This window comes from Parus major, chromosome 1A (genome assembly GCF_001522545.3).
Source record: "Parus major isolate Abel chromosome 1A, Parus_major1.1, whole genome shotgun sequence".
NCBI lineage: Eukaryota > Metazoa > Chordata > Aves > Passeriformes > Paridae > Parus > Parus major.
Window position 1 is genome coordinate 28061042 of NC_031773.1, and position 26943 is coordinate 28087984.

The window sequence follows — 26943 nt, forward strand, 5'->3', positions numbered from 1 at the left end:
TGTAAAAGCAAACCCACACCAAAGCTCTTGCAATGTGGGTTTTTTTATACACACATTCTGTCCTACTTTTGAATTTGTCACTGTCACAAAACAAAAGGAACAGCTGACAAACCTAAGTGAAAGAAATGTGTAGGTTCTAATGTCACACTCTGGGGAAAAATTACTTATGAAACAAAATCTTGCTTTTATTTTTTAAAAATATCTGACATTTGAAAAAGGCACAATGAAATTTAATATGACTATACCTGAAACTTCACAAGGTTTATGAGATTTCTGATACTCTTTTTTAAGTTCATCATGCCTGTATATAAGATGTGGTTTGTTATGTTCATCTTCATGTTCACCACCATCCGCTCTCATCAGAGGTTCTAAAATGTATTCACCATCATGTGCCTTGAAGGTGCCCATCTGAAAATAAGAGAAGTAATTGAAATATTTTCCACTGAAAATACTGATGTAAAGATAATTCTCATTGAAATAAAAGCTATTTATGATATTTTGAGGTTAACGATCATACACATGCACACAAGATGGGGGAAACTCCAGTGAAACCTGGAAGGTAAGGCAAGAGAATTTTGATTTCAGGGACTTGTCACACCAGAATAACTCAGTAACTTGCATACTGACAATGTATCAAAGATAATTACTATAAGAGCTATGAAACAAAGGAGATCACAAAAATAAAGAGACACTAGGTATAAGCAAGCAGGATCAGCTGGGACCTCTGCAAAGGAAAGAAGAGGCCATCAAGAACTTCAGAATTTGACTGCTGTCCATATTCTGGACTGATCTGTTGCCTTCTGCCCTTAACATAATTTATATAATATTTTTCTTCTAAAATTGCATTTTTCCCATAGATTAGAAACAGTGTTAACATAATACCCTTTTTGAAGATTTTTGACTGGAGCACCAGAAATTCAAAGTTGACACCATTAAAATGCTTTTCTCCTTGATTCCCCCAAAATACCCCATGTCCCCACCACAGACACACATGGGTAACTACGTAATGGGAACCACAGTAACTTGATTACTAACAAAAGCACTGGCACAGACACAAAGAACAAAAATTAAGCTCTTTTTCCCCAGCTCCCTGCCCCATAATCCTTTCAATTATGAAACCCTAAAGCAGACTCCTCTTTCTCACTGCACTTCTAACCGAATTCATGATTTCCTATGGCTTAAATACTCCACCTCAGAAGACTATGAGGAGGAAAAAACATGCAAGAATTTCATCAAATTATTTTCAAACTTCTTAGCAACTTCCTTGCTTCAGCCAATTAAGCGCATCAAGTTAGTAGGTACACTGCACCCTGATAAATGTTTTACCAGTAGGGCATAAAATTGACCAATAAGGCACTAGCAAAAATCTACATAATATGGTTTAAGAGATTAAATGTTCATGTCAGCCTTGAAACTCAGGGTTATAGAGAGACTGGCAGAGCAGGATAAATGAGAACAGAAGCAAAAACAGGGCTTTTGCAAACAACATACTAAGTCTATTAAAAACCGCTGCAGACTACTTTCGTGTCCAGGGTATTGTACTGGAATTATAATCTCCCCTTGAATTTGGGATCCTTCTAAGCAGTTATCAGGTGTCAATCCGTAACAGTCCATTAATCTGACACAGGCCTGAAGCCCACCTGCAACCTGGCCTGATACATAACATTATTAGAGCTGTTATCAACACACTGTGGATGAATCCTCTGCACCAACTTCGCTGCAGAATGAAAAAAGGCACAGCTAAATAGTATTTTCATTTCAAGACCGTTTAAATCTAACTCACAGAAGCACTTTTCTCCCTCAGTTTCATTTAAATTCTTTGTAAGTCGTCTTCATGCTAGATCCTTTATACATTCAATTTAGCCTTCTCACATCCAGTGTTTCCAGGGCATGTAATTTGTAGAGGACAGCAGATCGAGCGTACCAAGAACAGCCTGGAAAGGGCTTCAGGAAAACAGACATGCCACAGCTTGTCAGTTAGTATTAAATGTCTAACTTAAATGTCTAATAGTCTTTTGGGTAAATGACAGGGACAGACAACAGCCTGTCACTCAGGGACAAAGCATCAATTCTTGTTAAGATTCATGTTTTATTATATATATTATTAAAGTCCCAGTAAAAAAAATCATAAATCTGGCCACATACTATTTGTCAGCACTAACATGCTAATTAATTATTTTCTCCTGATATACTAAACCCCCTATTTCCATATAATAGATATTTAAATTAAGTTCTTCTAGATTTAGGCAAGAACTTTACTGTTCCTGCTTTATTTCCCACACACATTTTACTTCCCTCCTATTCTTTCAAACAGGTGGAGTAGATAATCTGAGTTTGTTTCTTCAAGGGCTTTTCCAGCAAACAGACTTTCAGATTTTACAAAGGAATGGTTTCAGTTACAACACCCATTTTAAGAACAATACCCCAGAACTAATAAGGAAAGAGTTCATACTACATTCTAAACTAAACTTCCAGAATATCAGACTTCCACTGGAGAATATTAACTGCAAGAACAAAGCTATATTCTTTTTCTATTATTTCAATCTTAAAAAAAAAAAAAAGCCTCCAAAAACCAAATCCCAAAAAAAATAAAAAACCCCAGACATGAAGACGTATGTTTTTGACTGAGTCTCCTTACTTCAAAACTTCACAATAACAGACTGCAAATTTACAGGCCAAAAAAGTTAGGACGGACAGCTGGAAGGGAAGAATCCTACATTATGATTCATGGCCTCAGAATCATTCTTAGTTTTTTTAAATCAAAAGATTAACACAGGATGGTACAATCATGTCCTTAAGAGCTGAGAGTCCACCTTTACAGATACTTGGGACAACCATTTTAGAAAAATGAAGTCAAGCTGTCGAACTTCCTTTTACTCACCCTTTGGCCCACTGATTCTCACACAGTATCCCAGGACCAATGGCCTGTTTAGATATGGAAGAAATAGCTGAGCAAAAATCTGTAATGCAAAAAGCTTTCATTCTTTCTACAATGAATTCTCTCTTCTGCAACAATGTAAAGAAGCAATGACTACCACTGAGTACTTATGAAGGCCTCCTACCAGTAGTCTATGACAAACTTTTGCACATCTGTCTCAGCTGAACTCACCATGTTATATGTGAGAAAGAAAAAAATTTAGGAAATGCAAGCAGTGCTCTATCTTAAGAAAGGTATTTGATACTTGTCATTCAAAGCCAAAGAAGATGTTGAATCTGTAGCCACCCATTCCAATCCTCTAAATCCGCCATGAAAACACATGGTTTTCCTCCTCATTTTCCTAACACATCTACAAATACTCAGTCACCAGTAACACTCTCTGTTTACAGTTCTCCAGTCAGGAAAGTGATACTTCATGTGGTGACAGATTCTGCTGATATAAGTGGAGCTATTGCAGCATCTTGAGCACAAAAGGAAAAGAGCTGTGAGATCCAAATGAAGAATACTTTTGGTAAAATGAAGTAAAGTCACTTAGATGTACAGAGGCAGGCTGCTAAAACAGGAGCCTAAGAATTTGCAGGAAATTAAATCAGAAATGAACAGGATTTATTTATCATCTACAGATGCCTCTCAAATCACCTAACAAGAAATCTGCCTGAAACATTCTATTTCTGTTCTTCAGATAAAGAGATAAATGTACATTTAAAAGATCTCTTCAGAGTACAAAATTGTAAACAGTCTCTAGCACATCATAAATAAGAGGTCCAAAGAAGGAGTGCTACCCAGAACTATGCATATGCATAGATTTGAAAAAATTTATGAGAAAACCCACATGAGAATGATAATTTATTTTTTGGATTTAAAATATTATGGATGATTTAGACACTTTAGATTAAATCAAGGTTCAGGGGATCAACACAGCTACTCACTATATGGTATGACTTAGTGGTTAAAAGTATCTTAAAACTGTATAGTCTTTACCAATATTAACTCTACTGCAAGAGTTATACAAGTAAATATTGCAAAATTATGGTTAAAGAATGTAACATGCCCATATACAAATTACATCTTTGTCTATAAAGTTTGCAGAACACATGGAAAACATAAGGGATATATAGCAGATTTCAGAAATGAGGAATTAATATGTTTGACAGCACAATTGGAACCGTTTCATAAAAACTCTAAAAGAACTGAAGCTCTGGAAAACTTGACTCTAAACTGACAGACTCCCTCCCAGGTAAGCTCCACTCCTGTGCTCAAATACTTCTCATGCTCTTAAAGAATGGCTTCTTAACTCACTTAAAAACCTGCAAGTAGTTTACAGCATGAGCACTTTAACAGTCAATTACAAAATCCCTTCCTTTCATATTTTTCTCTTCCCCTTTACTACCCCTCCCCTTTTGTTTATTCAAAGCTCATGAATCATGTAGGAATCCCTCCCCCTTTTTCTTCCTGCTTCACTGTTACAATATTTTATGATGAAAGACTTAAGAAGCATTGCTTAATTAAAGAAAAGAGTATTACAGTGACCATGGTACACTGCCAACATCTGGACAAAGTATTCCCATTAGAAGAAAATTCAGCTAGAAACACAATAAGAGAGAGCAGTTCAAGCTGATGTGTTAAGATCAGAGCAAATAAAATGGAAATAAGAAAATAGTAAGAAAATAATAAATAATAACATGAGCTAAGCACCAGGGAAGAAATATCTAGCAACAAATGTTTTCTGGTAAAATATGTTTTTAAAAGTGATTGAAGGCATTCATTCATTCTAATGAAGACATGACTTTTGAATTTCTTAGAGAATAAAATGTTTTAAGTTTGCTATAGGGATCTAACTACATCTTACAAATTCCATGATGTTAAGATTACATGGGCTGACTATAATCACGCCATTAAAAGAACTGATGGGGGATTCACCTATGGTTGGAAGTGTCCTGGTCTGAAAAGACACCTAAGAATTGGTTAGATAAAATTTCTAAATTCCAGATTGAAATTTAAATTCCATGTAAATGCTTAAAGGGATTTTACCTATTTGTATGTTTAGACCACACTTTACCAATAACCAGGAGTTTCTAAATAAAATTTGTAGCAAAAACAGAGGGGCTAAATAGCAGAAAATTTGTGAGAATATTAAAAAAAAAATAATCTTAGAGCCACCTGGAAAGAGCACTGGTTCATGAAAGTTAACAAGATTCATTGGAGTAGAAGGAAGAGAGAGGAGTCTTTTATTAATTTATTTTTACCTTATATACAATTCAAAGTGAACAAGCTAGACAAGTCAACTAAAAATATACATAACAACTTTTTTAATAGATGTATACATGGAGATTCCACTAAGATTCCATTACAGAAAAGCAGTTATCTTACAATATCTGTTGAAATTGGCAAAACAAAATGTATATAAACATAAATGGATTTTCTTGTTTGTTTGGGGATTGCTTTGGGAGGGAATGGGTTGTTGGCTTTTATTTTTGAGTTTCAGGGGATTTAGTTTTAACACCTAAACTATGATGAAGTTAAGTATTCTGACAGAACACAGACGTAGGGGATCTGTACACTTTATCTTGGAGGAAACTCCATCATATCATCTTGCCTGTCTCAGAAAATGTCAAGCAAATTTACATTTGCAACTTATCTCAGTTTAAAGAGAACCTCCTAGTTTTGATGTTTTTAAGTAGATGCAGAACCACCTTTTTCTCTCACTGGGAGATGAATAGCTCCATACATTCCTTTTGACCTCACAGGCACCATCACAGGCAGTTATCACTCAAGAGCACACAAGCTATGGTTAGATTTTCTCCTTAGTCAGCCACATAGTAAGCTATCTTGAGTACTTCTGTCAATATGTGCATTCCCAGAAGGTATTAACTGTTCTCAGTGTCTGGTTTTGCTACCTTAATCTTGCCATTTTCTGCATGAGTGTATGTCTGAAACAGAATGAGAATTGAGACTATTGCAGATACACAATCTCGTATGGAAAGCCTATCTATTCCCAAAGAGTACAAAGTTTCCTGAGATCCATGACAGCTAACTGTTCACTGCCACCTGGGATTGGAAGCATTAAGTTCAGACAAAAAGGGAAAACACACACACACAACCACCCTCCCCCACACACACTTATTTGCACACCAGTAATTTAGCTTAGTGACAGCAAAGGGCCATATGTTGTGTACTCTGCCCTCCCCTGACACAAAAATTTCTGTATACTTCCTCAAAGTTTAATGAACATGTGTGTGTGCATATATATCCACAGATAAAAGCAAATCAAAGTTCCTTTGGCTGCCCAGAGCATACCATCAAATTCACCTGGGTCACACAGATCCGAACAATAAATGCAGCAGCTGACAACAAACTGCAGCCATCAAAACAATTTATTTGGCAAATATATGGGCAAAGAATGTGCCCAAGTGTCCACCAAGGAAAGGCCACTAGACACACAGCATGGGCAGAAGGCAGGCCATCAGTGGCTGAGCACCCTTGACATAAAATGATACATAGGCACACCCAGTCTATTATCCAGAGGACAATTCCTGCAGAATTTTGCTGGTGAACAGGTATACACATACTTGGGTCCTACTGCTTTTGATAAAACATTTTCTGTCATAGACCTTCAGCTGCACAATCCACAACTCTACATATCTTCTCAGTTTACAACTGCAATTACCACCTGTATTTGTTGATCTGTGCTGGCCCATGTGCGAAGGTATGGCACCTTCATTTCACTTCAGTGGAAATATTTCCAGGAACAGTTGAGATTCAAAGAGCCTGAGGAAAACATACTGGAGAAGTTTCCAGGTTTTTAAAACAGCTGTATGGGGAACTTAAATTATCTTTTTGCTAAATTTGTCTAAATTGCTTTGCAGATCCAGAGCCAGAGTCTCACCTTATATACATGTATGACAGGAGAAACCAGAACTACTAAGTGGAAGTCTTAACATCACCCAGCCAGTACCAGTAGTATTTTGCTTGCTCAAGCAAGAATCAATTGTCTTGACTTGACATTTTAATAGGATTGTTGTCCTAGCTTATGATGGACTCAGTATATATTAAGATAAAAAAACTATCAAATCAAATATGTGCCTCATGGATGCTCATAGCATTATAAATGTGACCGTAATTCTCAAACTATCCTGTCTTCCAGATCTAGAAAGCACCATTTTTTAAGTGACAGCTTAGAAGTTAAAGCATTAAATTACATCATGGTGAGCATATTTTTCAGTTACAAGTGTTGAAGTTTCTTGGAAAAAACAATGTTGTTTCACTCACTGAGGTTGTTGGTCCTAAGGACCACAAAACCAGGGAGCAGATATCTGAAGTTTGTTACCTGCACTAGATCTCCACAAGAAACTAGATGCTAGCTATGCTAGCAGCAGTTTCTAGCAAATTGTTGGGCTTTGGATTGTTAGGGTTTTTAACCAAACAAAACAATTAAAAATCACAGTTTTTTAAGACAAATTCCAGGACTGCTTACTTTTCCTTAAAAGGAGCCACTTTACCCATTCTTAGCAGCAGACAGAGCTGTTTTCAAAACCTCCCAGAAATGTGATTCGCTGACCTGTATCAATAAAAAACAAACACAACCTCCTGTACTGAGGATTGTGAAGATCCACACTTAGGCTCATACTCCTGCCATTCTCCAGACAACAGTAAGTCTGATGTGCAGTAAGGGAGCATTACCAAAGGGCTTCCTCGAGTTGCTGAAGAAAAAACTTGTCACAGTCCAAAGTTACATTAGGACAAAGTGGTCCTGCCTTCCTGGACTGCAGGAAGCTGGCAGGTGGCAAATCCATGCAAGAAGAGATTCATGTATACTTTTCCACTCCTAACTTCTGCCAGTCAGTGAGCATGTGAAATTGGTCTACACATGAGACACCAGACACCCAAAAGAATGTATTTTTTCCTTCTTTCTTTCCTTTTCCTCTCTCACAGCAGTCACATAAAACATAGCTCACAAAAACTATCCTCAGCATCAGCCAACATCCTCCTAACCCCTGAGAAAAAATACCAGGCTTCTCAAAGGCCTAAACAAACTGTTCCTATAGCATTCACTCATGGATCATGAAAAAGAAACCAAAAAAAAAAAAACAACCAAAAAATCTACTTTCTTTAGATGGGTCCTGCTAGTAATTGAAGGTGCATTCTAGATAAAATAAAAGACCTATTATCATTTATAAGACACTTAATTCACTGGTATTACCTTGCATTTGTCATTAAACTCGTAAGTCACATGTTCTCGAAAGTTAAATTATTTTTAACTATTTGGGGTTTTACCTCTCTGATTTTGCTATCTGCATAACATTTGTAAGGTCTCTTTAGACTACATGCATCCAGGGATATCCTCAGCAGATCCCATTCCCTATGTTTGTAGGAAGCTGCAACTGATTAAGGTAGTAAAAGTGAAAAAGATGGAACTTAAGGAAAAAAAGTGAAATGAAGCATGAAATCTCAAAAATTACTCTAAAGATGTAAGAAATATCCCTGTATGTGATCAGATGTTCAGCCAGGCACCCAGGCCATCACTCCAAATGACCCTCTGCCTTTGATGGATCCTAAAGTTCCCTAATTATACACTCCTTCCTTGCAATTACCACAGACTCCCTGCTGACCTTCTAACCTCCCTGTGCCATTTGCACCCCTGAACCCAGGGCATGCTCTGAAATGTAATACAACAAAACTGCATATAGGGTGTCAGGAGCCATTAAGCAATGCTCCATGGGTACTCTGGGTTGTTGGTGCTCTTAGCATATGCATGAAAAGTTCATCGATCCTACAAAAAGAAAGGATTTTACTTAAAATAAATATAATGCAAGGCTACCAAGTCACTAGCCTGGTTTCTACTTGCTTACTCCCAATAAATAGTATCTTACCTCAGCAGCAGTCAGATGTTAAATGTTTGGATGCACTCATGAAGCATGGCACTGTTCATTTAAAGAGCAATAGCTGACTAATGTATTTTTGCAGATACATTTGTTGAATGCACAAACCCATAAAATTTTTAAAACTTTGAAGATAAAAACATCTTTTTACTATTTTTTGAGGGTAGTCCCATCTAGGAATAGGGAATGCATTCAGGGAGAACAAGATCTCACAGGACAATTCCACCTGGTCTGTAGTTCCTTCTTTTCACATTCATTCTTCTCTAAACTCCAGAAAAAGTTTTCTCCTTTGGCAGTCACACAAAACAGAAAGCATTTGCTTTGAATCCATGAGGATGAGGGAGAACATTAGCTTGAAGGTTCTAAGTCAGGTTGGACGACACTCTGTGCAGCTACAAGCAACCAGCTGGCTCTGACCACCACACAATCCCTCCCTGGAAAACTACAGGCATATTCCACAGAAGTGCAGTAGCATCCATGGAAGCCCTGCTTCTTCTTCTGAAAACCTCCACCACTAAGGGGAAAGCAGACAATACTGGCTATGCTACATGCCTTCCAAGGCTGTATCTGCCTGGGCAGAAAGTGAAATGAGAGGTGAGAGAAAGTCCTGAGAGCAGCGTGACAGAAAGATCTTCACTGATGGCTCAGACTGGGCACTCTGTGTGCCAGGCAATGACTGAGGATATGAAGCACAGCTGGAAGCTGCAGAGAAAAGTCCATAAAGCTCTTCTAGATGAGGCATAGGCCTAATTTAAAGGCACTCAGGGATTTCTGACCATATACATACATGATGATACTGTAATGTATCAGTAAGGAGAAGGGGGAGAGAAATAAGAAGTGAGACGTTCAGCTTATGGCAGGAAAGAAGATGGTCTTGTGATGAAGACTTTGAGAACTGATAAATAAGGTAGCTGAGACAACTTTTAACAGCAGTAAGTACATGTTATGCAGAAAAGTTATTTTCAATGCACATAGTCCCTTCAAGTAATGCAAAGCAACAGTTTACAGAAATAGAATTCAAACAGGCAGCAAAGATTATGAAAGTAGAAATTCTTAGAACTTCTCATATCTACTCTGTAAAAAGTGTGCCACTATTCTCAATGACATGGCATTTGAGCATCTATTAAAACAAGAAAAATGGAAGAAATAAACCAAAACCAACCATATTTTTGATACCTCATCCTTCCCTCTCTTAGTAAACATATTACTCTCTGTCTTAGTAAAATATCAAGGTATTTGGTATAGTTTTGAATTGGGTCTTGGATAATGTAGTCAAGAACCAATGGCAGTTGTTTGTAAAGCAAGATATACAGACAAAACTTAGGATTAATACAGAATTACTGTTTTCAAATGCTTGCTTCTCCACTAATTTCCAAGGACCATCCATCCATACACCTCAACCCAATGACATAATGGTATATAACCAAATATCCAAAAATCACAAGAGGTGGTCTCTCAAATAGCAGTTATTTCTGGTTCTCTTCTCTATCCTGTGTATTACCTTCTTTTAATACACATTAAACAATCCTAAATACATCCTAAATGTAACCAATTGCATTCTATCTTGTGTAGGCTACTAGAAAGAGCCTAGTATATGAAGCTATATTTTCTTGGGGTCCCAAAAATAAGAGTCTTGCAACTTTAGTTTCATGAGTGACTGCAAAAAAAATAGAACAACCCCAACCTAAATTCACAGTAATATTTACAATGCTGTATTTCTAGTGTGCATGTCACACAACTTGTCCTTGGCACTTCAGTAAGTAGTGACACGGTCAAGCACAAGGTACCAGTCTTCATGTTTCTAGGCACAAAACTATACAATTTAGCAACACAGTACAACTGTTTTCAAAGACAGTTGTGTGATACTATTTCTCCATTATCACTTTGGAAGACATAATAAATGATATCAAGGGATAAGTACAGAATGCGTATCGTTGCAGTTTTGATTTGTCTACTCAATTCAATTCTTAAGAAGTGTTTCAGACACACTTCCACTGAAGTTAGTAAATGTCCTGTTCCCTTTTAGCAGAAATGTGTTTAGAGAGCACTGCTGCACACTTTTAACACTATATAACATACCTTTACACTATTGTTGAAAGCTGAGGAAGAAACTGATCAACACCTTCTCTTCTCTCACCATCTCAACTGCCATTACTCCTCACTCACAACCACAATATCTGTTAAGCTACAAACACATAACTGATGCCAACTGACAGCATCATTTTATCAAGTCAATAGCTTACTGTATTTCTAAGGCATGCTTTTTCCTCTGTTATAATGCTCTTGGTGTCAGGAGTTACATCAACCAACTATATTACTGGCCAGCAACAGATCCTTTGAAAGCGGCATTTGTATGTCCCACCAGAGAAGTATCATCATGACTGCACACTGCTGATGCCAAGACATTTCACGACCAACTACTTGGAACTATGCCCAAGAATTTCCAGCTTAGCTCTCCAGCAAAGGCATCCCACTACATTTCTTTCAAGGAGGAGAATATGAATGGAGACAGGAAGCAGTGACCAACATGCTTACCAAACCACCACAGATGCTGAAGACAGCCATGTGCGTCTCCTGGGCATTGACATGCCCGCGATAGAAACAGTGGCGCAAATCAGGGGATGACTGCTTCTGCGGGGCCCCGACGTGCACCACCGTGTACTGAGCAGCAACGAAGCCTGCATCAGCACTCAGGTTGAGCTGGAAGACCTGCCCGTATGCTCTGAGCTGGTAATGCGTTCGGAAAGCAGCGGGCTCCAGCGGTGCCTCCAAGCTCCTTTTCCTCCTTCTAAAGTGATGCGTGTGCGGGAAAACTTCTCCAAACTCATTCACTCGGACAGGTGTGATGATTTCATATGAGGAGAGCTGCTTCACCAAGGTCTCTGTAAGAGAAGGCAGGAGGCTCAGCCTGACGCGGCAGCAACCCCTCTCTGGCACCCGCACGGCTCCTGGCACGGCACTGGCGGCGCCAGCCCGGGCTCCGGTGACAGCCGGGGGGCGGGGGGCTGCGGCCAGCACGCCCGGCGAGACCCCGCGGCGGCCGCCCGGCCCCGCCGCTCGCCGGCTCCCTCCTCCTGCCCGCCAGGGAGCGGCGGCTGCCCCGGAGGGCACGGCGCTCGCCGCAGGGCCAGGACCCCCGGGCCGGTCGCCGCCTTTGTTGCCGCTCGCTTACCTTGTCCGGGGTGGAAGCGGACTCCCCACGCCGCGGTGACGAGCAGGGAGAGGGGGCACAGCAGAGCCGCCAGCCGCCTCGCCCCCCGCATGGCTCGCTCCGCGGCCGCCGTGCCCGCCGCGCCCCCGGGCCGCCGCCGCCGCCTCAGCGCCCGCCGCCCGCCCGGGCCGGCCCCGCACCGCGCCGCTCCTCCATGCGCCCGCGCCCCTCCTCGTGTCCCGCCGCCCCCGCGGCCCCGCACCGCCCGCGGGAAGCCGGGCTCCCTCTCCTCCCGCCCCTCGCCTCCGCTCCCCCAGCTCGCTCAACGCCGCCGGGGTGGGCGAGGGCGGCCCTTCCCTTCCCGGCCCTGCCTCCGCCTCCCGTGCCGCTGCCCCCGCGGCCGGCGGGGCGGCGCGGAGATGCCCGCTGCCCTCAGGCGGGGCCGTCCCGCAGTTCGGAGCGGGCCCGGGCCCGGCCCGCCTCCCGGGGCACCGGCCGCCCGAAGGCGGAGGGCAGCCCCCCCTCCGCGGCGTGGGCAGGGGCGGCCCCGGGGGGCTCGGCCCCGTCCCGCCGCACCCCGCCCCGGTGAAGGCGGTGTTACCGCACGCGAGAGGTGTCGCTCCAGCCAAACTACGGGCTACTGAAAAGCCTGGCAACGCCGCCTTCCCACCGGGAACGGCAGAGGCCGTGCCCTGAAATCCGGCGGTGTCAGTGTCCCACAGATTCAGTATCACCCAACCGCAGCCCCCCCGATCACCTGGCCCTGCACCGCAGCGTGCAGGGGGGAGCCGTCTCCCCGCGCAGCTTCGAAGGAAGGGGATATCCAGGCAGAGCCTGACACCATGGTGTCGACAGACAGGAATTGTCCCAGCTGCAGGTCCCCTGCTTAGGCTGTTCTGTCTGGACAAAGTCTTCATAAAGCTGCTCGTCCCAGCATTCTGGGAGCCCGGCATCCCTCGTATGGAGTGTGTGCATTATCTGTTTTACTGGAATGTTTTTTTCCTGAAATGAGGGAATGGGCTAATCAGGCCTTGAGTGAAGCTGTGTAGTACTGAAACAGCCTTCACTGCTAGAATAAAATCATGCATCCCTTGCCCAGAGTCCAGCATTGTAGAAGGAATACCTGGGTTGTTCCAATGTGTATTAGTGTCCATCATAATCTTGATAATATTGAGCCTTGTTGGGAATACCATATTTTATCTTGAATAGCCAGAAAACTTCCATCTCTCAGATATCAAACTGTTTTCTTTATGTGTGGTCACAGATAAGCACATTTATAAGAAAGAAAAAAAATCTGAAATCTGAAGAGTTCTGCAAAGTGAAAGAAAACAAAAATCTTATGTCTCCAAATACCATGAATATCAAAGAAATCAAACGAGAAGCAAGAATTTCAAACTATTTATTTTAAACTGCATACACCAGAGAAGACTGATCATGATAGGTAAACAGAGCTCCAGTTCTGAGAACTGGGTGTGAGAAAGGAGGTGGGAGGAGAGAGGTCCATTCTGCCCACCACAGAAGCACGAAGATACAAGATTCTTTCAGTACCCTAAATGTGATGTTGCACAACACATATGGGCAAAGTAGAGTAGAGCAAAAGTAGAGTAAAGTTTAAGGATGAGTGCTTTGATTTTACTGGCATAAAATGTACAAACAATAGTAAGACATTAAATTGAGAGGTGCAATTGTTGTACATGCCTCAGCTTTCTCCAGCAAATTAGAATTTTCCCATTTCTTGGATCTTACTCGTTGAGGCAGTTACAGAGTGCAGCAAGTTATCTCCTTCCCAGTCAACTTAAATGGTTGTTAGTGATGAAGCAAATGGGCACTACTTCATTAAATGGAAGAAAATACCCACTGATTCTGATATGATATTCTGATGTTATTGTTTATAATTTTGCAAAATTACTTTTTGTAAAAATAAACAGAAAGACTAAGCACCTGGAAAGTCAAAGGTTCAGTGATCCCAATTCAAGCACAAAGCTTTCTTGTAGACTTCTTCAAAGCAAATATGACTCAATTTTTGTAACAATGTGTATATTTTTAGTATTTTAGGAAAGACATTTGCTTCAAATGCAAATATTTTAAAAGCAATAAAATTACTTCTTTTAAATTTCATTTTAATGTGTTTAAATTCCCTTGTATTCATTGTGAGAATGGAACCCCATCTCTTCTACAGTAATCATTGAAGGTCTATCTCTCCCTGAAGATTGACAGTTTAGAACAATTTAAAACTGACAATCTTAGTTTAGGTTGACACATGTTCCAGTAACTCCTGGCAGTGCCATGAACAAAAACCAGTGCTAGCTAGGGCACATTTTTCCCAAATTTTCAATTGAAACAAAAAGTAAATTTCCAAACAATCCAACTATTCAGGCAATGTGAAGCCTGACAGTTGAATGCCTTTTTACACTTAGCAGCCATTATTCCTTCAAAAACTACTGAAGCTCTGCAGGTATTAGGCACAAGTCTGATTTTCAAAAGCAAGATGGGTTAGCTGTGCAGGAGCAAAGGACAATAGGGCAGGGGATTAAGGCATTTCTAGTAGTGTTCATGTTACCTGAATGGCTTTGGGCAATAAGCTGCGGTCATTCATTTGACCTCTACCCATATGGCATCAGTTTGAATCTTGTGAGGAGAAAATATAACCCTGTATATCAAAGCAAGAGGTACATTTCTATTACAAAGAAATACAAGTGCATCAGAAAATTCAGAAATCATGGAAATAGCATTTTTTTTTTTGTTTGCTACAACTGTTAGAGGTAGAGGGGTAGAGACGGGCATAAAGATGAAATGAAGAATTATGGAAGTTATTCAAAGAAGCAGAACTGCAAAAAAACCATAATGAAATATTAAAAACTAAATTAAAAAAAAAAAAGGGGGGGGGGTTAAGTACAGAAATAAGGACACAGAGAGGTTGTGTAGTCTCCACAACTCAAAACTCATCTGGTCAGGAAGCCCTGAGCAACCTGAATTAACTTTTTAATTAGTTCTGCTTTGAGAGGGAGGTTGGCCTAGGTGACCTCCAGAGCGTTCTTTCAGCCCAGCTTATTCTATGATTCTATGAAACAAAAAATTTTAAGAAAGGTTATTGGAGAAAGCTGAAAATACTGAAGTGGAGAGGAAAAAGGAAAGGAAAATACCTATTAAAAGAACAGAGGTGTAGGGGAAAAATCAGGAGAAAATAGTCTTCAGGTACATAGAAAGAAGAAAGATAGACACAACTGAGAATATTTAGGAAGATTTTTCCAGGTGAGAAATGATATACTGATAAAGCTCCAGCTAAGGCAGCGGAACTATGCTAGCTTGCATCTGAAAATGCAGTCCTCAGAGTGTAATGTATTCTGACTTCATTAAATCTGCATTGACATTAAAGCTTGCTATTGAATAGTTGCCTTTAAAATGCCTCCTACATTAGTGAAATAAATCCATCTATTTACAGTATTTATTCTTTTCCCTAATCTCTTTCAGTTGATATGTTTGGAGTGAAGAATGTTGCAACAGCTGCTTTGCAAGTCAATGAAATAGAAAGTCTGTGCTTGCTGAAATCACTTGTCCTCCTTGGGGTTTCTCTAGGATTTCATGGGCAAAATGAATTGCAATTAGGTCATGATTACTCAAATATTTGTATTGTGAACTTAAAATGCTGTGGTAGATAAGGCTTACCAGATAAAACAGTAAGATTTTTAAAAATGCATACTGAAAAATCAATAAATTTCTTCCTTGGAACCATGTATTAGCTATTAAATCCTTTCACATTATTTTGGCTCCATTTTTTTTATTTAAGTGGCCTTTTATAAGTGGTTTTGGCTGAAAATCACAAAGTGGAAATTAGAGTTATAAATGTCAGTCATTCAGAAAAGGCCAAGACAACATTTCACAAGTAAAATTGTTACAAAAAATATGGCTTATGAACAAATTTTATTTTAAAAAGGAGACTGTATGAAATGTATACTTTCTTTATTATTGTATCTTGGCATTTTTCTGTCTTGTGGAATACAATTTAAATCAGATTTTCAGGCTCTTATTTACTGCTCTTGACTGGACACTAAGTACATTGCACAATTGTGCCCAGTTTGCAATCACTCCTCTTATTCATCCACCTGTCTCACACTTAACCTGAGATATTAATACCATATATATGTGTGTGTGTATATATATATATATATATATATTCAAATACACACCATGGAGTCACCTGACTTCCAGCACAGGGACAAGGTGGCCCTGTTGCCCAGGGCTGCTGTTGTCAGGAGCAGGCTGGCCTTGTCCAGACTGAGCTTTGCAACAAGCCTGGCTCGCTGCCTGTCCCACAGCCCTTCCCATCTGTGCCCCACCATGCCTCCTGCACAATTCCATCTGCAGTGAGCCGCGGGAGCCGTGCTTGTTGGAGGGAGGTTTCTGGCTGGGTCAGTCAGTATTCTCTGTGTGTTGGCAGCTGGGCTGTTCCTGCATGACCAGACATGTGATTTTGATACATACTGCTGCGGGAAAAAAAGTTACTTTTTTTTCCCCATGGTATCTATACATTTCTGCTACTATCTGCATTCACACTATAGTAGTTTTTCAACAGCGGTGACTTACTGTAAGGTTAATGTCTGAAAGTTTACTTTTTCCTTAATTAAAAGAGAAGGTTCATAACTTTTATATTATTAACATGAAGTTGTCAAGTTTTATCCTGTGAAATATAGGTTTACAAAGGCAGTGAAAGGTACTGAATACCATTCCGTGGAATTTGAACTTGCTTCACTTAGTTTTATAGGGATCATGAATAATTTTTATATTAATAATTTTGCAGCATTGTCTATTAAATACTAACTTACTGGTAAAAAGTATTCTTTGCAAACAGATATACACCAGGAAGACATAACTACTAATTTAAGAAGCTTATGATTGATTAATATTGTTTATTTGTGTTACAAGTGAGGACAATGACTTTGATATCATCAAAAATTCCCTGAGAGGGAAAGCCAAGAGGTATGTGCCAGCGACAAAGAATCATACCCAGCATTGTGCAAGCAAGTAGCAAAGATATACTGGGACTCAGTGATCCAGGGCAAAGCAGACTGATTTGTGCCTTCTACTAACCCTGGGTCAGGAATCCTGCTCCAAACTTCACCCTGTCTTTGTGTTCCATTAGTACAGAGCACCTGCTGAATTGGATGGGAGAATTTCAAGGAGAGGCAAATGTTGGTCACCACAAACTCCTAGAGAACCATGCACAAGAAAAAAAACAACCCTCTAACCTGACATGTACTAGTGATTCCATACGAGTAATTCAGAAAAATAAGAATTACTGCAGTGTGAAGACAAAGACATGTGCACTCACTGCCAAAAAACATGCTTTTTTTTTTAAGTCACAAGCACACTGCAGCTGTTACTCTGGCTGGAGAGAAAGTAAAGAGACATAGGGTCCAATTCATCTCTCATATCAACGCTGTTAGTTATGCCAAGGATGGTTTGGCTCACATAGCACTCTCCTAGCTACCAGCCTTTTTCAGTCTCAGTACTAACTCTGGTTAGTACCTAAAATTAGTCTACAAGAGAATATAAATTTAACATTCCAAGACACTAGCAGCAGTCATAAAGTTGGGCATCAAATTATTAATAGCAAGTGAAATGATTCCTAATTGTGCTAACTCAAACCTGCGTTTCCCCAGTGGTACACTGTGGCATTTAGAAATACTGGCTTTAGCAGGAATTAGACTCCTCAAAACGAAATATTTGCATTAAAATATATGTTCATGTGGTGAACTGCACAAAGACTAGGAAGATCCAGAGGCATCTGAACTCCAAACACTGCTAGGTGTGGTTCTATAGCATGATGGAAAGGATTACTTAGAGCACAACATGAGACATCCTCATATGCCAGTGCTGTGTTTCAGAAGATGTGAGCTTGTTTCACATGAATTTCACTGTTCTGACATTATAGTTGTGTGACACAAATGTGGGAACATCACAAATTCATGGATCATTGCAGTATCTTCTTGAACTAAATATTTTTATTCATTGTTAGAATGATATTCATGTGTTAGAACTCATGACTCTGACTATGATATTGCTGAAGACAAAAGGAGGTGAAAATCATGTCCTAACAGGCTTTCCTGGAGAGAGTATATGTTTCATGTCTTGCAACAAACTTCCAGGAAAAGAGTTGTCAGCTCTCTGCCAGCTGATAGTCACTGAATTAGCATAGCAGAAACTACTATCTTCATTCCAGGTTTTTCTCAGATATGGGATATTTTTATCTTCCTTCAGACACTATTTTTTCCAGCTGGGAGACTCACAAGAAAAATACTGAACTGATCACCAAGACAATGGATGGAAGAGGGCTTCCATGGCAAAACAATACAAAGCTGTGTGTAAAGAGCTACACTGTGTTTCCATGTTTAGTAATTCTGAAAGATTATCTACTGATAGCCAAATTGAAAATGGTGACACTGCAGAAAGTAGTGATGCCCTATCTACACAAGGAGACTACAGAGAAATTGTTATTCTGATAGATAAATACAAGTTCAGGAGATGATTTCATCTGAATTTAGTTTTAGATTTACAAAACTAAAGTCGAGAGTTGTTTTAAGTTTATTTAAATAGAAAGTATTTAAGAGAGTTGCTTTATTCCATCCAGAAGTTAGAAAATTCATTCAGGAGAAAATCCACATTTAATTCTATTTCTTCCAAAGGAAATTTGATCTTGTGTTTCCATTAACTGTTTGATAAACTGGGCATACTTGTTACTCATTTTCTTGATGATGTTCCTCATACATGAAAAACTCAACACTTCACTATCAGAAAATCTGTACAACAGATTTATACTGTATAGGAGTTAGATCTGCTTTCTGTTGCATGGTTTCATATCTCATTAAGACACCAAAAAGAAATGAATACAAGGATCCCACATCATCCTTCTTGAGGTCTCTAAGTCAGAATTATTGGGTGAAACTTCTTTTTCACAAGCTTGAAAGAAATGTCATTAAGCTGAAAGATTTTCCAGTTCTTTTATATCCTCTAGTCAAATATTTTGAGGATGAAAATATTTAGATTAAGTTTGAACACAGGAACTAAAAAAAAAAAAAATTGGTTCAGCCAGTAAACAAAAAGGTAATAACTTTATATAGTGCCAAGCCAAGCCTCGAATACACTTCTTGAGTACTTACTGTCTTGAACAGATTTGAAGTTCATAGTGCTGAATGGGCAGGTCACCAAATCGTTTACAAGTTGTGGGAATTCGGTATAGCAGCACAAGGATACTTTCCTCAGTTTAAATACTTTTCCTCCTTTGAAAACTGATTTAATAAGTTTGCAGTGCTTTCCTGAAATGCCATTTTTTCCCTTTATGTTACCCATAAAGCAACTTCCAGCCAGTGAGAGGTACAAAACTGAGGCATTTGTCTAAAAACAGTATTGAGAACATGTGTGTTTTCTGTAACCTAGGACAGGAAGTTTACTGTTGCTAGGAAAATTAAATAACTATTATTAACAACCCTAAGACTGTCCTGCCAAGCAAAGGGTGTTGTGTTGTAGTCCCTGTTAGCTAAACACTGAAGTAAAATCATCTGGTCATTTGATTTCAGACCCTGGAGAGTCATGAGATGGACAATATTTAAATAACAGTAATTTAAACAAAAATACTTTGAGTCAACAAGACAGTTTCATTCCCTCTTTTTTTATTCCCAAGACTAATTCCCTCTTATTTTAAGTGTTTTCATTTCTATAACCAGAGAAGTATTAAACTTCTGTACTCAATAACTCATTTACTGATAAAGGATGAGAAACCCTTAATTCCACTGTAATTTTAATATGTCTCCCACACATGCATAAAGATAAGCTCTCTCATTACACTTTGAGGAAATAATGAGAACTTTCATTTGGTACTTAATAAAACTGTAAGACTGTTCCCTAGGCACAGAATTACCCAGAACCCTCAATTGGACTTAAATTGTTGTCAGACCTCAGAGTCTGGGAATATGTGTACTTCACTCACATGCACATTTCTCCTGAAAAGTACTGCTTTATAGCAGCACTTTGTGTATGAGATGTGTATATAGTGAGTTATGTAGAAATTAGCCATTCTTTAAAACTGGCAAAGTCAAATCAGGGCTCACAGGAAGAAATTACACATGTCTCTGTCATGTTCACATTCCTTTGAAACTGTTCAGGCAAAAATAGTACTTATGGTAATTTCTGAATGGCTGCCACTTTCTGTTTCTACATGGCATGGACAATCTGCATCCTAATTCATACATAATGAGGTGCTATTACAGATACTATGCCATATTCCATGGTTTGGCATCTATATTGGTAACTAACCCTATACAAACCAAGCACAAATTGAGTAAAAAAAAATAAAAGATCTAAAGTAAATTTTGTATTTACTTTATTAATTTTTATATTAATTTTATTAATAGTATTAATTTTAGTATTTGGATGTAGTAAGAAACCAAACTGAATTATAGGTAAGAAAAGCATAAATCTTAAAACCAGTCACCAGGTTCCAATTTTTTTAAATTCATAATTTTTAACTCATTAATATTAGCAGAATATTCCAGGGGAAATGCCTAGATTAAAACACAGGCTACAGAAACTGTTACAACCTTGTCACCAGAATGTCAAAACATCAGCTGGATTCTATCTCTATTCCATACAGCAGGTGGTAGAAGGAAATAATCTGACACAATGATACCAATTTAGCAGGTGGTGGCATCAGTCAGGCTTTTCATAAAAAGCACATTGTCCTCATCAGAAAGTTAAACAGAAAAATACAATTCCAATTTTGTTTTAGTAAGTCACTTCAGAAATAACTATTTATGGTGGCTCAAAATATATACAGGCAATCTTTAAATTCATAAAGTTGTCTCTATGCATATCAATGTTGTTTAGCTACTATTTTTTCTAATATTCAAACTATTCTTTTCTCCTTAAAATTAATATAAAGGTTGCCTAATGACCATTGTCCTGTGATCTTTTTCTAATTTGACTTACTGGATCTGTGTGTACACACTATCTGTGCCTGCAAATTTCTCTGCTCTCAGATTGCCATGAAGGATCATGCTGGTAAACCTCCTCTTCCTACAGGCATTGCAACAAGGCAATTTTATTTTAAAATATCAAATCATATTTCAGCAATGAAGTAATGTCAACTGCTCTGTAATCCCCATTTTCTAAACAATCTTTTAACTTATACTATTTTATGGTTTATATTTATATTTATTTAGATTTTTTCTCCTTTCTTGCTGTTCATGTACTTATATATTCAGAAAATATACAAATAATCATATTTTAAAAATACAATAGATGCACCTTTCTTTATATCTAATAAATTTTCCAAAAAATGTAACTTTGTTTTCAATAATGAATTTCCTTTAAATTTCTGTTTCTTAAGGATTTTGCTGGTAAATCTACCCTTACTGGTTTTTTCAGCAAGTACACACACACTTTGTTCTAATAGTTGACTCAAGGCTGTACACTATGTTTAGTATTTGATTTTGTTTTACTCATAAATCATGGCTGCTAATTAGTTACAGTCATTCTGATTTTTGAAACATTTTGCATCCAATTTTTTCAAAAGTATATTATAGAGAGCTATGTTCTCTGTTTGCTAAAAGATCATTTTTGATAATATATGGAAGCATTTTCTAGAGATTTTAGCACTCTGCTTGGACACAGATCACTTATTAGCGAATTAGCTAATTAACGATTAGCGAATGCCCTAACAACATGCTCTTGTCTTCACTCAGTAATGAATTATATAATATTTCAAGAGCAGTAAAAGACTCAGGAATATGAGCAATAATAATATAAATAAATGAGTATAATAATAAATAAATTGTATTTCTTGTATAATACTACTATAATTACTGAATCTTATTCCAATTTGGAAAATAATTATCTCCTTCCACATTTAGAGAACCTCCAGGACTAAACCTTTCTGTGAATCCCACCATACCTGCCTACTGAGCTCAGCAACCTTTGTATGATATCATTTTCATTTACAGACAGATATCTGATACCTTGCAGAGGAGCACTCAAATATAATTATCTGTAACCTTATTACAGTGTCTTAGAGATGGAAACTATTAGCTGCCAAGACTGACTGTGATAGACTGTTAGACAATCAGAAATCTACCTCTCTTGGGTTATTCCTTCTAGTAAGCAATAAAATGGCTCTCTAACCATGGGGAAAAATCTACATGGCAGCAGATACATTATTGAACTATTAAATCTGTATATATTGGAAGATCTCTTATGGTATAGTAATTATCAGTAAAACTTTTTGTCATACACATAGCAGTATAGTATTTTGGATCATTTTGCTTTGGCTTTATTTATCTTGTTCCCTGTAGTTTTCCACTTTCTGTTATAAAATCTTCCAGTTTTTGAAAATGCCTCTACATATACACTGGCAAGTTGCAATCACCACTTTTTTATATAGCCATTTGCATACCCATATAAATATCCATGTATACATCTGTGTATATCCATTTTATTATATCATAATGTCTTCAGAGTTGTGTAGCACATCAAAATATAAAAGAAAAAAAAAGTATTAATAAAATTCATTATGTGAAATTTCTTTTCAAACTAAAGTATTTCCTAGATTTCATTATTGTGTTTAAATACTCTGAACCTCAATTATTGTACGTAGATGTTATAAAAATGGAGGCTGCAGAAGAAAGATTCAAATTTGAATGAAACAGAAAGGTCCTAACCTTAGAGAACTGGAAAGTGGTGTAGTTTTACAAGCAGTCTAAAAGTAAAAGTAGACCGAATGTCATGTATCTAGCATGGGTTCTTGCCAACAAAATAGCCTGGCAGGAGATTAGAGGGATCATCAGTTACCACAGTGACCTGACAGAAGGCTGGTTAGGTGGATTGGCATCAGGGTTGAGGTGAAAATCAGTCACAGAGCCACTGACTATCCATGTCAGAGACAAGAGGGCAAGAGGCCAGGCAGGATGACAGCATACTGCCCTGGCCATTATGAGAAGGCAGAGCAGGCTGAATGCAGTGAATATTTCTTTCCAAATTCTCAGATACTTGAAATCAATGTCTGCTCTTTTTTCTCATTTGGAACTTCATGGATTTGCTGCAGGGAAATATGCAGAAAGGTAAGTCTCTTGTGGTGAAATCCTTTGTGCAAGCATCATAGAAAATACTCTGAGTTATTTTTGCCCTGAAAAACTTCTGCTGGCACTTTGAAAGTTCTCTCTTTAGATATCAAGATTGAGGAGTGACATGCAACTGTCTCTGCTGGGAGCAGTTTATCCCAACAGTTATGCCAAACTTTGCTGTCCTCTCAAATGTCCTCCTGTATACACACAAAAATGGGGGGGGAAACAGTCATGCTGGGGGATCTCCAGTCTGGTGCCACCAAAAAGAGCAGCAGCTAGAAGGATTACAGTATGGCATGTTCCTCTCAGTGCACAGAAAGGCGTGACAGACAGTAAGCTGTAGTGCCAACTAAAAGCAGTGACAGTGAGCAACAGCTCTGAGATCCTGCCAGAAGGGGATATGTTGTTTAATCAAGTCAGTTTTAGGCTGGTGCATAGCATCATGACTCACAGCACTGCTAAAGAACATGCTTACAGTTCCCTCAGATACTCTACAGCACTTCCAGAGCAATGACAGCAGATTTGTCTCAGCATCTAGGAAGAAATATTGATGAGATTATCTTCATGTAGGCTGAATAAGTACATTCTCCTACATCAATGCTAGTTTTTTTAAATGCTAGATTTTCAATCAATCAAGAGAGCTTTACCATATAAAATAGATATTAAACAGCTGCTTTATTAATATCTGTTTTTACCTAGCCTTTCTAGTGCAGGGAGAGGCATTATCTTAGTTGTTACTCCTTCGGTAGTGGCTCATCTGTATCAAAATCTGACCTGCAAGTCAAGACCACTCCTTTTGGGATGTGCAAAAAAAGCACTCTGATAGGATGGGATGAAAGACAAAACCTGGAAATTTAACATTTTATCAAAAACTGCCATCCACTAACCAACGCAAAAGCAAGACTGATTAAAGGTGAAATGTCAAGTGACAGTGGGCAGTGGGGGTGAACTGCAAGGAATCCCCACCTCATTTCAGGTGGTCTGTTGGAGACTCAAGCACTCTGTTCCTCTCTCAGTAGCCCAGGCTCTGCTCACTTTTTGTCTCCTCTAAAGGTTACAAGCACCACAGTGGACAGACATATCCCATTTCACTCTCTGCTTGCTCTCTCCCAGAGCGAGCAGCAGCTATAAATAGGTGTTACTGTAAGCCTCACCCCTTGCTCTGTGCTTTGGGTAGTGGGACAGATCCACACCAGAAACCACACAAAAAGAAATTTTATGGGCTCTGTGCTGCTCCTGTGCCATGTTCAACAGTTGTTAGTTCTACAACTAACATCAGGGACTATGGGATTGAATTAAGTGGGGAAAGAATCCTAAAAACACTCACATGTTTTTCAGAGTGCTAATGTGTTTTTGCTTAAACAGAATTAGTATCTAATTTACCAGTATACATAAGTAGGTATAGTTTCACTGGAGCAGTAATTTTTGATCATTGTTTGAAAATCAACTCTATTCTTACTGACTGAAAATCACTGAAATATCAGCTAAGTGTTTGAGCAAAAAATTCACCAAGTGCACCAGAGTGCCTGAGGGGCTCAGGCTTCCAAGTTCCCAGATACTCCCAGTTCAGCTGACCACATCTTCTGAGATGGTATTTACCTTGAAACCTACCGATCTCAGCAGGATTTAGGGACGCAGCATTTTTCTGTGAAAGCCATATCACCTCACAATTTAAAGTGGAAACTTCTGTGGTGGTGCTCATCCATGTTAAAGTCATGTAAGAGCTTAAACTACTTTTACAGATCTAATTCAACTTTTTGGGAGTGAGAGCCACCACTATAGCTATTTATTAAAAACAGTGTACAGATGTTGCACAGGGCTTGTACAAACCTGTGCCTATGAACAAATGAAAAGCTTTTAAGATCACAGAGGAGTGTTTGAAGTTAAAAATTAGCCATGATTATGTACACAATAACCTGTCACTTCTTTTATGCTTCTGTACAATAAAACACTGTCAAGAAGAAAGAAAGTGTCCTGAAGAAACACCAAAACATAACTTTACACTTGCTTCATGTACTTCCAAAGCTGCTAAAACTTGATTATTGAAACATATATCTTATTTTAAAATATCTATTTGTTGTTATTTTGTATTGACACAAAAAAGCATGTATACGACACAGAACTACTTGCAGCAAAAAAAAAGCTTTTCCAATTTATTTTGCATTGTAAAATAAGTTTTTTTACAAAAACCAAATGTTAGGACTTATTTAATATCCTTTTAGGAAAAGTAAGGATGGTGTACTTGCTATTTAATCAGCTCAGAAGCTGCATAGAAATAAAGCAAATTCCATTTGGCAAAAGCCTGTAAAGGACCTAGATTGTATATTATGGAAGTCTAGTGCAGTCTGAATTTTCAGAAGTTTCTAGTTTGCCAAAATTTAGGAGAATGCACAGGCCAATCCACTATGATATATCAAATTTCTTTATTCCAAGAAAGTTTCTTTTAGGTGAGCAGCACTTTGTCAGCAGGTGCAAAACAACTCATTCTTTGCATAATCAAGGTAGCAGAGATGGCTACAATGTTTTATTTGAAATTTTTAAAATATGATCAGCCCAAAGTCTGGTAAAGTTAAGAATAATGACAACAGGATCCTGCAAAGGTACCTTGTACAGTCTCAATACTAAGTAAGGATACAAGGTCTACCTACCACAGCTATGTACATTACCAGAAAGTAAGTAAATATATATTTGATACTTTGGAACTTTAGACTGACAGAAGCTCTAGGGGAAAAGACAAAAAAAAGACATGGTTGTCTGTATTTTTTTCTTAAACTTGTGCTAGCTGGCTCTTTTCCACCTCTTAAGAAAGGGCATAAAAGTCAGACCTGTCTCTCTTTTTATCTTCACGAACCAAAAGACTGATTTGATGTGTCAAGAACAAGACACTTAAAAGATTCATATATCAGTCTGACTGCTGGGACTGACCTTCCTCTGCTAAAGCCTCACCAAAGCAACAGAGTAGATGTAGGATATATGAAAAAAAAGCCCAGGCTAGGTAATTATTAATGTTATTAAACTTACATTGTTTTAGCTTGTGATGTAGAAACTGCTTTTGAATACAAGCCAAAAAAGCCACGAAAAACTCTTGTTTTCTCATGTAAGGAGAGGAAATATACTGTATAAAAAGAAAACTGAATTTGGATCTTAAACTATCTTTAACAAAGCAACCATTCAGGATGGCAGTTACTGCACATGTGTACTAGAAGCCAAGTGCCATATATTCCTGTTCAATTTCTTTAACAGCTGAATTTTTAAAAAAATATTTAGATAACAGCTGAATGACGTTCCTTCAAACTTCCTTGTTAAGATAGATAAGGTTTGCAGTCCAAGATAGTCAGGAAGAGCTACTGCAAACAAAGACGTAAGGTATAAAGTAGTAACTAAACTGTAACTGTTGCATCCCCTGAGAGTAAATAAATTACCCAGTTACAACAGTAATCACTGCATATTTATATATCAAGTTCCATGTAGATTCAATGAAATATTAATCATCACAACCTTCCTGATGAACAGGTGACATTATCCTTATTTCAGAGATCAGAACACTGCAACACTTCATGATTTAAATGGCTTGCTTTGCTTCACTCAAGAAACCTGTAGCAGAGCCATGAAATGTGTCTAGATATGAGGACTTCTCATTTTAAACAGTCAGTTCAAAATCTTTCACTGTAAATGCAACATGCTTTTGCATTTGATCTTTGTCCAGAGCTTCAAACTTAATTTAAACTCCTATTTTGAAGCCTTACCATTTGTATGCTATGTGGCCTGCAGGAAAACACTGTTCACATAGTTGGAGACTTTGTTTGAACATAAGAGGAACATACCTTTCCCACAAATGTCTTTAGCTAAATCATCAACACCTTG

The 26943-nt window shown here is 38.5% G+C and overlaps 1 protein-coding gene across 3 annotated transcripts in view; it reads right to left on the minus strand.

The window, feature by feature from the left end:
• Positions 1-12080, minus strand: part of ADAMTS20 (ADAM metallopeptidase with thrombospondin type 1 motif 20) — an 84158-nt gene extending 72078 nt beyond the window's left edge. For 2 of the 3 annotated variants that reach the window (XM_015629201.2, XM_015629202.2), the window contains exons 1-2: positions 11353-11474; positions 246-408 (exon numbers count right to left, since the gene is read on the minus strand). In XM_015629201.2, coding sequence (XP_015484687.1) covers positions 246-408; positions 11353-11382 — 193 coding nt within the window. In that variant the 5' untranslated portion in view covers positions 11383-11474. Of the gene's footprint in view, positions 1-245; positions 409-11352; positions 11700-11989 lie in introns of those variants that run through there. The other variant, XM_015629200.1, reaches the window with a different exon arrangement.
• Between the last annotated feature and the right edge of the window lie 14863 nt (positions 12081-26943).